General features: G+C 45.8%; 1 protein-coding gene across 1 annotated transcript in view; it reads left to right on the forward strand.

The window, feature by feature from the left end:
- The window catches only part of CUNH10orf67 (chromosome unknown C10orf67 homolog), an 82,434-nt gene that overhangs the window by 10,086 nt on the left and 58,779 nt on the right, over positions 1-13,569 (forward strand). Inside the window, exons 2-4 of the mRNA XM_045300225.1 lie at positions 6,475-6,595; positions 10,272-10,415; positions 11,807-11,881. Of these exons, the coding sequence (XP_045156160.1) occupies positions 6,475-6,595; positions 10,272-10,415; positions 11,807-11,881 (340 nt within the window). The remainder of the gene's footprint in view (positions 1-6,474; positions 6,596-10,271; positions 10,416-11,806; positions 11,882-13,569) is intronic.

Here is a 13,569-nt window from a genome sequence, read left to right on the forward strand (position 1 = left end):
CAATTGTGAACTGTGCCGCAGTGAACATTGGAGCACAGATGTCTGGCCTTGGTTTGTTTCTGGTCTCTTCTGGGTAGATGCGGGGCCCATTCTTAATGGTTCACCCACAGACTCTTCTGCAGACGTCCTGATCACCATCTTCTGGTTGTGTTCCTTGGAAGTTCTTGGCCAATCCACCCAAACCTCTAGCAACAGCCCTAAAATTATACCCCTGAACCTCTGAGCATCTTTGGGTCCGGAGAGGGTGAACACCCACATGTACTATGTAAAGGCCTTTTCACGCGGAGAGTTCTCGCTCATTGCCGACCTTCAAGGTCAGTCTGAACATGAACAGGATTATAATACTGAGTTATTAGCCTTTGGTGGTCCATCTGCTAGGTAGGCATGAACCTTTTCTTCGTTAGTCAACTGGTCTCCGAGAACTCCCTGAGACCACAGGTGTGCCTTGCGGGAGAGGAGGCAACACAACAGAACCCAGTGTCCAACCTTCTGACTTGGTGGGTCAGATAAAAGCCGGTTCATCCTAGAACTTGGGCCATGCACTTCTCTAATGAACCAAGGTTCACCATTTCTTCTCTAGCAAGGCTAGGTCAGCCAAAAGCGTTTTCTCAAAAAGCAAAGAGTTGTTTGCTGAAAAGAATGTAGAAGTTCCTTCAAAATCCTATCAAATCTGTGCTGTGATTGCCCCAGTGGTACTTACAGGTGCTCCACAAATGATTCCTATTCAGACTGCTGGGTCCTAATGCCCAAGTGGGAGAGTGCTTTAGACTCTTCCAGGCTGTTTTTGTGTTGTCCTGTCCTGGCTCTCTCTACCTTACAATTACCACCCTCCTTTTTTGTCATAAATTATGCTTTTGTGCGGAGGTATTACAAAATTCCCCTTTCCTCATCAAACTGCCACTGACCAACCTCTGCCACCGCGGACCGCTCTCTCCTAAGTCAACCACTCCTGTCGTGGTTGTCAAATGGTGATTCTCATCATTTTGTCATTTGTCACTTGAAAAGACATTCAATAGATCAAGCTTTTATTGGGGATCATGGTCAAGAGCCGTTCAGGGTTTGAGATCCTACCCTGCTTATGTGCTAGCAAGTCAGCCTCTTACTGTTTCATGGTTGTCGGCAGAAAGCACCAAGACTCCTGACTCAGAGACAAAAGACATCATTGTCGCAGCAAAAAATAGTAGGCAGAGCTTCGTGTGGGTTAGTTTTGGTTCCCCATGTCCCCCAAGTCTTATATGGGGAGATAGAAAAAGCCCATCATGGGTGTCTACATGTATGTGCAACAAATTCCAGTCCATAAAAGGAGCCCTGAGCTCAAGTGCAGTGGGTGCCAGGGAGGGGGCATCACCTCTTTTATAGGAAGCAGAAGCAAGCCTACTGCTCCTCAGAGAGTAGTGACCTCACCCTTCAAGATTTCTCTCTGCAAACACAACACTGAGAAATCCCTGGAGGTAGAGGAGTCAAGGCTTTGCATTCTTGGCATACCAAGAAGAATTCTGGAGGAAGCCAGGGCCCTTGGAGACTGCCTCTCCCAACAGCAGGGCCGCAGTGGGAAAAACATGGGCTTTCCTCCACGAATTAGACCAAATCGAAACTCAAACTCTCCGTGAAACACAAACACCAGGGCTCCAAGGAGTTCATGGAAAATGGGATTAAAAGATAATGGCTTTTTTTTTTTCCATGAACTTTCTGAAGCTCCTTGGGATACTCTGATAATACTGTTGTTTGCCACGGACCTGTCATCGTTACCCTATTGCTGAGTGTGGGGGAGGTCATGAGATTCATGAACAACCGTGCTTTTGACTGTTAAGAAGTTTGTTCTTGAGTTGGCACTCAGCCTGCCTCAGTTGAGCCCTGGCCACCCAGTGGTTGAAGTGCTGGGTTACCAACCAGAAGGCCAGTGGTCCAAACCCTCCTGTCACTCCGCGGGAGCACGCACGGGCAGTCTGCTCCGGTTAAGATTTGCAGCCTTAGAAACCTGACGAAGGCAGCTGTACTCTGTCCCTTAGGGTTGCCATGAGGTGACATGGACTTGACAACAGTGGCTTTTAGACTGCTGCTCTGACCGGTTTTCCCCAATCATGCTGAAAACAGTGTGCTGTTTGTAAACACAGTACCACAGCAACAATTAAAACACGCAACAGAGCAGTAGCGGTGGCATGGATTCCAGCTCACAGGGAACCCCACCCACACCACAGAGTTTTCAAAGCTGTGACTTTTGGGGAACAGACTACCTGGCTTTGCTCTCCAGGTTCCTCTGGGTAGGTTCAAACCCCCTACGGTAGTCACATAATCTGGTGTCAGTTTGAGGATTAAGACTGTAGGGGTGGGGTCTAGCCTGTCAATCAGGAGATAGCCAATGAGGCCTCTGTGTAGGCATGGCCTTCTCCTGAGAATTCTGGGAACTCCTGGATTTCCTCTGTGGAGGTGGGAGATACACTCTCTCTCTGCTCACTCCCTGCGAGACATCCCTGAGGAGAAGCCACATGGACCTATCCTGATGCAGCCAGAGCCCTGGGATCTGGAGGAGCCACGTGGAGATCCCTGCCAGTGCTGAGATGCTTGCAACACCACTGGATCCACAAGACTTCCCATCCACTGGCCTGTGATCGTCCTGCATTCGGTGTCATTGCATGTGTTCTGTGAGTCTGAAGAGGAATTTATAGATTGGTATCAGACATATGGCCTAATATTGGACTTATGAACTTGATCTGGACTGGGCTGGGATGTTTTCTCAATATTCAATTGCTTTTGTTTATAAGACTCTTTCTTATACACATATGAGTATCTATGAATTTGTTTAATCAACCTGGAATAACACACCCCCTTTGGACTAGTTGATGGGTATATAAGGGTTTGCAAACTCAAGGGACAATAACGGGTAGTATATTTTGAGGTCTGTCTGTGTGACAGACAGCACTGGCAGAACTTCTAAATATTAGCACACTTACTGCCATCAGAAGCCCTATGATATGCACACTCCTAAGGGACAGCTAAGGTACGTCATTTACTTCATGTGTGTCATAGAGAGTCTCCGCGAGGGTGTTTTCAGCTACTGTCGAAAGAAACTCCTAACAATAAGGACTTGTATTCACTGACAGGTCAGCCAAGCCTGAGTTTGGCAGGTGGCATAGAGTCAATAGAGTGACCCAGTCGAAATTCTGTCCATCTGTTAGAGATCTCATCTGACTTTGCCCTCTATCGGGCCCCTCTGGGAGTCCCTCAGGTGCCTCCCACCAAGCTCAGTATGAGCCAGTGTCACAGAGGGGATCTCTTCCATCTGCGGATGCTTTCCCACCTGCCCCTGGCAGGCTTTTTTGCCCACGTGCCACCTTTCCCCGAGGAGGACTCCCTGCCTTCCTCACCACATTCCCAGCTAAGCAGCACAGGTCCATTGTGATACACGTAGACCCGACAGGAGTGGCCCCTGGCCCTGGGCATGTGGTCACCCTCCTCTGAACTCTGCAGGGCACAAAGAAGAAAGGGACTGTATGGGGTGCCCACACTAGTTTCTGCTCCAGCCGGTCACCGAGAAGCCAGGCCGGAAGCACCAGCACTCCGCGCTGATCGTGGCTCTCTCTGAGCTCTGGGCTGACTTGGAAAGAGGTGGTTGTGACAAGTTGGATGGCAACGAAGAGAGACTGCAACCAGAAACTGGACTGGCCTTCTGGTGCCTGCTTGTGATGTCTGTGCTTGGAGCTCAGCAGGAAGGAGGTTCAGATACCATGTTTCCTCGAAAGTAAGACATCACCCCAAATAAGACCTACTTACAGTTTTGCCTCTCGTTGAAATATAAGGCATCCCCCCCACAATAAGACCTCCCCTATAATAAGGCCTCCCGAAGCTACCGTAACTCTGGACTCTGGACCATAGCAGCGAGTGCTGCCACGCAGCTCACTGATGGCCGCAGTGCAGCTGGAGCAGATAGGAAATGCGAGTAAATGTACCATAGGTTATGAGTAAATGTACCATAGATTGTTGTACATGGAAATAATGGTAGTAACAAGAAATTTGATACTGTAGATCACAGTTGGTCTGGTTATGCTGGTTTGTGATGACAACTACTGTACCGTATACAGGTAATAAATTTCCTTTTTTTGTTGTTCAACAATAAATGCGTACCATATTCATGGAAAAATAAGATGTCCCCTGAGAATAAGACCTGGCACATCTTTGGGAGCAAATATTAATATAAGACACTGTCTTATTTTTGGGGAAACGGTATTTGTTCTTGGCTTATTCTGATTTTCCAGTAGCACTCCTACAGTTTGAACATCAAAGAGGGTTTGCAGTGATGGTTTTAAAGAAATAGGTCATCCACTTGTTAGTTTCAGGGCGCCTTAATGTTCTTTTTTTAAAAAAAGATTGAGAACCTCAAAGAGATGTTGTTTATGATGGTTATATACACGAAGACAAAGCAGGCGAATAAGCAAATGTGGTGAAGAAAGCTGATGGTGCCCGGCTAGCAAAAGATATAGCATCTGGGGTCTTAAAAGCTTGAAGGTAAACAAGCGGCCATCTAGCTCAGAAGCAACAAAGCCCACATGGAAGAACATATCAGCCTGTGTGATCACGATGTGTCGAACGGATCACTGAAGACAAATGGATACATAAGCAAATGTGGCGAAGAAAGCTGATGGTGCCCGGCTATCAAAAAGTATAGCATCTGGGGTCTTAAAGGCTTGAAGGTAATCAAGCAGCCATCAAGCTCAGAAGCAACAAAGCCCACATGGAAGAAGCACACCAGCCTATGCAACCACGAGGTGTCGAAGGGATCAGGTGTAAGGCATCATCAGAACAAAAAATCTTACCATAGTGAATGATGGGGGGAGTGTGGAGTGGAGACCCAAAGCCCATTAGTAGGCCACTGAAGATCCCCTTGCAGAGGGGTCTCGGGGAGGAGATGAGCCAGTCAGGGTGCGATGTAACAATGATGAAAAATACAACTTTCCTCTAGTTCCTAAATGTTTCCTCCCCGCTCCCACTATCATGATATGAATTCTACTTTGCAAGTCTGGCTAGACCAGAGGATGTATGTTGGTACAGATAGGAACTGGAAATCCAGGGAATCCAGGGCGGATGATCCCTTCAGGACCAGTGGTGTGAGTGGCGAAACAGGGAGGGTGGAGGGAGAATGGGTTGGAAAGAGGGAACCGATTACAAGGAACTATATGTGACCTCCTCCCTGGGGGACGGACAACCGAAAAGTGGGTGAAGGGAGACGTCGGACAGGGCAAGATATGACAAAATAATAATTTATAAATTATCAAGGGCTCATGAGGGAGAGGGGAGCGGGGAAGGAGGGGAAAATGAGGACCTAATGCTGGTAGTTTAAGTGGAGAGAAAATGTTTTGAGAATGATGAGGGCAATGAATGTACGGTGTGCTTTACACAATTGATTTGTGTATGGATTGTGATAAGAGTTGTATGAGCCCCTAATAAAATGATTAAAAAAAAAAAAAAGATTGAGGACCTCAAAGAAATGTTGTTTATGATGGTTATATACACCTGTAAGTTACCATATGAGAAATCGAAAAGGGTAGAAGGGAAAACCCATGTCTATCCCTTCATCTTAAAGTAGCAATAATGGACCGAATTAGAATAACTTCATGAAGGAAAAATCGCTGCTATAATAATTTATGGGGGAAAGAACGGTTTTTCAAAACTTCAGTGGGAAGGGTGAGCTTGTTGCACATTTTTGCACCTCACTTTAATGCTTGGCTTCATGGCAGTTCTGCTGAATGGTCGCATCTGCTCCAACGTTCGGTCTGACATGCATTCACCAAACCTGCAACTTCTGGAACATTCCACGGGATCCTGGTAATAGAATGGAAAAGATAATAAACCCTTCATCTTGTTTTAAGAGTTACATTTGACCTGGGGCATTCCCTGAAATTGCCTGGACACCCCCCACCCCCACCCCTGAACCTCATACCAGGCTTGGAGAACCGCTGAAGGATGTCTGGTTGCTATACCCATTCATTCATAGATAGGGTAAGAAGAGACAGTGCTCAGATTTATATCTCGGAAAATGAAATAAGGCTTGTAGTATCAGCACAGCAATGTCCGACATGCATCCTACCTGATAGCCCTGCAGAGGCTGGTCAACACTCCCTCCCACAGGTTCCCTCTCTCAAACGCGCTTTTAGACCACACTCCGTGCTGTCGATTCCCACTCAGAGCAGCCTTGCAGGAGGAAGTCGATCTGCAGTCAATCTTCACAGGGGCAGAAAGCCTCGTCTTTCTCCCACCGAGCAGCTGGTGGGCTCAAACTGCTGGCGTGGCCAGCAACCCCATGCATGTTCATCACCCACTCTTCTACCAGGACTCCTCCCCAGCGCCTTAGCATCTCTCCATTTTAACCCAATTCACTGAAAAATGTTTGCATTCACGATTTATTATAGAATTACCTAGTGACTAAAATCATCTAGTGAATAAAACACATTTCATCGGTCTGTGTGTTTTTTCCCCTAGACTTAGCATTTCGGATGATTTAAAGATCGGCTTTTTCACCACAGACCATGCTACTCAAACAGATGCCAGTGAGATCTTGCCGCTGAAAGACTTGAGTTCGGCTACCCAACATCTAGTGCAGGTAAGTCTGAGTTCATTTCTAAACGCCTGAGCTAAATTTGGTCATTTCTTGTCTTTATGTCCCTCTCATTGATAGAGATGAAATCCTTAAAAATTGCAGGACATTAGCATCATTGACAAACAAGCATATAGATGTTGTTGTGTTTTTTAGACTTTTTGATACATGTTAGTCCCTATCTTTCTGCCATATTCTCACATGTTCATTTGCTTAGTGAAGTGTTTGGTTACTCTCTTTGGAATTCTTTGGACAGCTGGGCCACTTTCTATTTGTGATTCTTTTTGAAAATTATTTTTGAAGCTTTGGGCATACACAGCATGTAGAGAATAATACAACGACTAGCCATTTGATTCACACCACACAGCTATGTCAAGTTTTGCCATTATCTCATATTTCCTTTGACACCCCCATCCCTCACACACACCTTCTTATTTATAACGAAGTGTAACGTTTCCTTGGTGCGGCAATTACTAAAACTCCCAATCAACAAAACTGACACATAGGAGAGGATGCTCTTGTGTGCTTTAATTTCCCATAACAGTATCATTTGAAACCATCCAATACTTGTGCATGAAGAGTTTATTGATTCTTCTCACACGCTTGTTGCCTGACGTTTTCTGACTGTGTGTCATACTCCCTGTGGTAGATTAGATCGAGTCCTCCCAAAATAAGTGTCAGGATTCGATGCTCAGTTATGCGACCTGATATCACAGACTGTCAAGCCTAACTTCCATAAGCTTGGTGAAGAAGGATTAATGGCAGTCATGTTAATGAGGTCAGGGACAATCCACATCATTAATTTGTACCTTGAGCCAGTGTCATCTAAGATATCAAAGCGATGAAAGGGAGCAGAGGTCATAGCGACTCACTACCACCAAGCATGTCTTTCGACCAGGGTCTCTGTGTTGTGACCCCCTCGATCCAGGGGAGGAGTGATGCCAGGGCACTTGGAGATCTCCGAGGAATGCAGTACCCACAGATGTTGAAAGGATGCCCAAACGAAGCCAAGATACAGCCTCGGAGTCAATGCCAACTAATAGTGACCCACCGTGTAAGACAGGGTAGAAGCGTCTTTGTGTGTTTCTGCGACTCTCTAACTTCCTCTGTCCAAGCCCATCGAAAGCATTGTCTTTCTCCCGAGGAGCAGCTTGCAGCTTCGAACTGCCCACCTTGTAGTTAGCAGCCCCTCTCGTAACCACTGCCCCACCAGGGCGTCTCACTGGAAGGACACCAGGACCTCCTCCCCATGCTCACATTGTGAGAGAGCCTTCCTCTAGAGCTGGCCCTCTGACAGTCAGAGTTCTAGCTTCCTGAACTGTGGGAGAATACGTTTCTATCTGTGACAGCCACCTATTTGTGTGTTTTCTGTTATAGCTGCAGTCGATAAGGAAGACATCCTCTTACTGATGAAGATTTTGATGATTTCTAATCAAATGCTCATAAACGTATGGAATTTCTCAGTCAGGGGCTAGATGCATTCGGGTTTTGGAACGACCCTGCCTTATCAGGAGGTTGTTCCAACTTACACACCCCCAAGTCACTTTTGAGAGTGACTCCTTTCCTATACATTTGCCAATTTATTTAGGTGTTCTTTTATGCTTTAAAAAAATGAATTAGATAGATCTATAGCATCCCAGTGCTACTGGTTTAACCCGATTACCCAACGCGAGATTTCAAACGAATGACGTCTTCTTCGGTCTCCATGGTCGTGGGCCATCCTTCGCGTGTCTGAGGACCGAACATACCAACCCCCGAGCCCGGCCCCACTGAGTCCTCCAGGGGCGTTCTTTGCTTTCGACCACCTTAAAGAGGTCTCCTGCAGCATCATTGCCCAGTGCATCACTGGGCATTTTAACCGCTGCCTCCGTGAATGTCGATTGTGGATCCAAGTCAAATGGAGTTCTTAACAAGGCCGATATTTTCTCCGTTTGTTCATTATATTGCGTATTGGTCCAGAAGTGAAGGTTTTTAGGTTGCCGTCTTTCACCTTCATCAGTAAGTTCTCCAAGGCCTCTTCTCTGTCACCAAGCCAGGCTGGGCGGTCTGCACGTTGCAGCTTGTGCGCGCGTCTTCCGCCCATCCTGATGCCACGTTCTGCATAGAGCCTAGCTTTGAGAATCCTTTGTTGGGCGTACACATTGAATCGAAATGGCGAAAGAATACAACCCTGATGCACAGCTTTCCCGAGTTTAGACCAGGCAGTATCCCTCGGCTCTGTTCAAACTTAATTGCCTCTTGGTCTACACATGAGCACAATTCAAGGGTTCTGGGGTTCCCATTCTGCACAATGTTATCCGTAATTTGTCATGACCCACACAGGCTCATGCCTTTGCCTAGTCAATGAAACACAAGTCAACATCTTTCTGGCCTTCTCTGCTTTCAGGCAAGATCCAGCTGGTGTATCCATGATAACCTTCTAATCACATTCCTCTTCTGTAGCCGAGTGAAATTTATGGATGCTTTGTGATGTACCATGGCAACCATTTTTTAAATTATCTTAGCAAAAGTTGATTTTTAGAGGTGAAAGAAAGAATAGCAAGTAGCCAGAATAGAGAGACCCAGAGCGAGAGAGTGAGGTACCTCCTTGGCTTGAAGTGCCTCTGTCGGGAGGACCCAGTGATGGGAATATCTAGAGACGTTCTGTCAGTGCCTAAGCCAGAAGGAGTTCACTTCCAGCCGCTGCCAGCCCAACGTGAAGACACTCCACCAGGTAAGAACACCTGTGCTCTCTCACTGCTCTTGCTTTGCCCTGGGAGAGTGTGGAAGAGGAGGTGAGGGAGCGCAGAAGCAGGTCATCCTCTTTCCCCTAAAGACGAAACCACTGTCATCCGGGTGACTTTGAGCCCTAGAGATTCTACAAGGAAAGAGTAGAACTGGCCCCATTGGGTCCAAGGCTGCAAATCTTGGTGGAAGCAGACTGCCACACCTTTCCCCTGCAGAGGGCCCGGTAGGCTCAAACCCCTGGCCTTTGGGTTCTCAGAGGAGTACTTTAACCACTGCAGCAGCAGGAGAGCACTCCTAGTGCCTGCTTACCTTGGACTACAAAAAGAACACTTAGCATGACGCTTAAAGTGATCCACCCAGAGTAGTCGTGCTCCAAATGCTGTCTGGAGGCTGTCTTTTAAGCATTGTTCCTAAGAATGAGCAGAAAGGTCAAAGAATTTTCCAGTGTTTGCATTCAGGAAGGGGCGAATCTAATTTAGAGGATGCATCATAGATAGATGACGGGAGACAGAAATACACTGCTTTGATTATATCACAATTGGTTCTCACTCAACCCACTGGTTAGATCCCTAAGTGCCTCGCTTTCAACAAATGCCTGTTCTTTCCCATCTGTTCTGATCTGAAATCCACATCTTGAGCATTAACTTTGAGGGTTTATAAACACACACACACAACTGTTGTGAGCATAGTTATTTTATTTTATACAGGGAGAAATTGCTGGGAACATCCTCTCCCGTATCCGTGCACCCCTCTTAGTCTAGCAGATGAATTGTCGTTTTGAGAGCCCGATTACCCAGAGATGGAACGACTGGGGTCAGCCAATGCGCAAGGTGTTTGAGAAGTAATCCTGCAAAGGCAGGACATGTCCCTAACCCTGTTTTGTGCCCAGAATGGGTTACAGTCTTCCTACAGAGAACCCTAACTATCGTAACCATGCATGTGTTTCCACTTTTAGATTATTAAAGCCCTTCAAGTGGATTTTGGATTTCTCAAACAGTTTCTTCAGTTACAATTTGAGGATCGACTTAAAGCGGAGTCTTCCCGTCTTTTCGATATTCTGGATGACAAGATCACCACAGCGGAGAGATGTTATCAACAGGTCAAGTGCTCCCACTCCCTTCATTGTGTGGGGATAGATCTTGTACTTAAACATTGTACTTAGATTCACGAAGGCCATTGAAGTCCCCCATGTTGCGTCTCATTTAATGTGGCTAATGCATGTGAGAGAGGCTTCGAAAAGTTCATGGGGGAAAAAAACCATTGTCTTGTAACTCCATCTTCTCAGGAACCTGGTGGAACACCTTGGGATAGCTTTATCATGTGCCGGGGGCTTTTTAAAGCACTTGTTTACAGACTGAACTCATTGGATCCTCATAATAACCCATTCGAGTCAGTCCAGCTGTTATCTCAATTTTACAGATGGAAAAACCAAAACCAGAGACGCAGGAAAGTCTATCGGCTTGCTCGAGGACACCACTTAAAAGTGGTGGCACCTCCTTTCCAACCCGGACAGGGTCCCTTGAGTTCTCTCTCACAACCACATGGCTGTATGGAGTTACTTGTGCTGTCTGGGCTCTTTAGGAGCCAAAGATATGAAGACCATGCTGCTTGAAGAAATTCCCTGGAACTTTGGTCAGGTTGGCAAACGGAGCTGTTATCATGAATGTGCATCACTATTATTTCTCTGACATTGATAAAAACCATGTTGACCACACCATCATAAATATTATGCTGAGTTCGTTAAGTACATGTTTTCCTTAAATCCTTCAACTCTCCTTCAGTGGAAATCTGATGATCCCCGATCTATGGATAAAGAAGCCAGTCCAGCTTTCCAGGCTTGAGCGACTTGTTTAAGATTAGAGAGACAGCAAGGAGTGCAGTGATACTTAAGTTCAGTTTGGTCTGAACTTAAAACCCTTCAGGGGTCTTCAATAGGTCCATGGAAAAATGGAATGAAAAGAGAAGAGAATGGGTTCATTAACTTTTTGAAGACCCTATTATTTGTTGTTTACACACTGGAAGGAAAGACTATTTTTAAAGTATTTTCTTGCATTGCTGTGCAAGACTGACACCTCAAGTTCTTTCTGCAATCAGGAAACAAATCTAAGTTTTGCCTTTGCCGTTCTGGAACCCCATACCTGAGCATATTCCACTGAGACAGTGCAGAGACAAGAAGAGGGGAGAATTACAAATAGATATTACTGCCTCTTCATCAGCTCAGGGCTGATAGATGTGTCAAATAAACTAAAATGCTGGAATGTTCTGCATTGATTTCACCCGGGTGATATCTCTAGTGTTTTGGTTAACTCTAAAGTCAAAATCAAATGTGTTAGAATAGATGCAGTGGCGGAGAAATGATTACAAATAGACACTTTCAAGAGACTGTGATGATTTCGATGATGGTTTCGCCCGCTGAGTCCCATCATCGTAAGCATGATTCATAGTTGGAAGCATCATGTGGCACTCATCATATTTATTTTTGGTTTGCAGAATGAGGAGCAGATGAGAAAATGCTTCAATCAGCAGTTAGCGGATGCCATCGCTGTTGTCAAAGGAACGTACACGGTGGGTTCTTAGTGCCTCCGCTGGCAAGACTGGCTGGATTTCCTGAGGACACACTGCGGGTTCCCGGTCTGTACTCTGAGCTTTCCGAGTGTTTGTTCCATTCTCAGGCCACTTCAGAGCTGCTCACACTCACATCACATTGATCAGAATCACACTGTGGACAGATGCTGTTTTCCAGAGGCTGGAAAATTCCAGTCTGCTATCCGTGAAAGGCACCTGGGGAAAAGGAATCTGAAGTGTGTTTGGTAACCATGCAGATGGATCAAAGAAAGTCAGATCAATTTAAGAGAGAATTTGGTCAGGGCTGTAACAAAAGTAGTCCAGGGCGTGGCCTCTGACACATTAATGGCATACCTGTTCCCAAGGGGGATACCCTAGCACGCTCCTCTTCCACAGAATGGGATGTTTCCCCAGTCCTTAAACTGGTGGGGGGGTCTGACACTAACCACTTCTTTGGCTGCTTATCACTATAATCTTGCCTTTCATGTCAATATGCGTCCATAAAGTAATGTTGTATATTTACAGCTAATTACTCACTGATTGCTTAGCAGTTAGCTTCTCTTCATAGCACTTAGCATGTTGGTAGCTAATTATTCAATTGCGTGTTTAACTGCCTCTCTGTTCAGCAATAGGCTGGAAGCGTGATAAGGGCACCTGAGACCTTAAGCAACTGGCCCAAGGTCACAGAGCTGGTCAACGGTGGAGCTGAGAGGCAAATTCCAGCCCCTCTAACGTTCATTCTTACATAATGGGTCATCAGAAATAAAGTGGAATGCACCAAGATCGATAGCCTAGGCACTAGTGAGCTGAAACGGACTTGTGTGAACCAGTTTGAACCAGTCAGTCATATCGACTATGAATTGTGGTTAGTTGCCTTAGCTGATTGAAGGGTTGTTCTGAAGATACAAAAGCTGTAACTGGATCTTCATTTCGGCTTTCTTGGCACGGCTTTGGTCCATTACTTTACACAGCCTTCCTAATCCTGACCACCCAGCTTGTCAAAGTTTAGTCATAAGAAAGAACAGAAAGAGTGTGTTGAAAGAAAAGAAAAAAAGAAGTCAGTAAGTAGTATACGCTTTGGGTTAAAAGCATGAGTGGATGACTCTCTGCTGCCCCCTGGAGATCCTTGAAGGATACAGGCACAGTCCAGTCCCTCAGCTATGGCGCCCCTAATTTAACTTCACCCAATTTAAGGTGTGATATTACAGTGCCTTATTTACCAGACTAAAACCAGTTCTTTTCATCACACCTGATTTACCTATTTGGGAACTTGGAAGTGTATCCATTGGGATTCAAATTGGAAGAGAGGAATTACTTGAGGAGTACCAAACAGGTGGGATTTAAGAGAGGGATTTGTTGTTGGTGGTTGCTGTCTCTACCACTTGCCTGCCAGCTTGTTCTGTGATGGTTTGTGTGTTGCTGTGATGCTGGAAGCTATAGCACTGGTATTTCAAATACCAACAGGGTCACTTATAGGTCGAGTATTAAGAAAACAGATGGACAGTGGGCCCCTACACAAGTACTCCCCCAACACAAGAACACTTTGTTCTAACAATTTGGCAGTCTGAGATGCTCACCTACCTGGCATGATCGCTGAAGACAATGGGTGCACAAGAAAATGTGAAGAAAGCAGATGATGATTGGCTACCAAAAGATATAACACCTGAAGTCACTGAAGACAATGGGTG

This window comes from Echinops telfairi, unplaced genomic scaffold (assembly GCF_000313985.2).
Source record: "Echinops telfairi isolate 266 unplaced genomic scaffold, ASM31398v2 ScPeMD7_7461;HRSCAF=8499, whole genome shotgun sequence".
Lineage (NCBI taxonomy): Eukaryota > Metazoa > Chordata > Mammalia > Afrosoricida > Tenrecidae > Echinops > Echinops telfairi.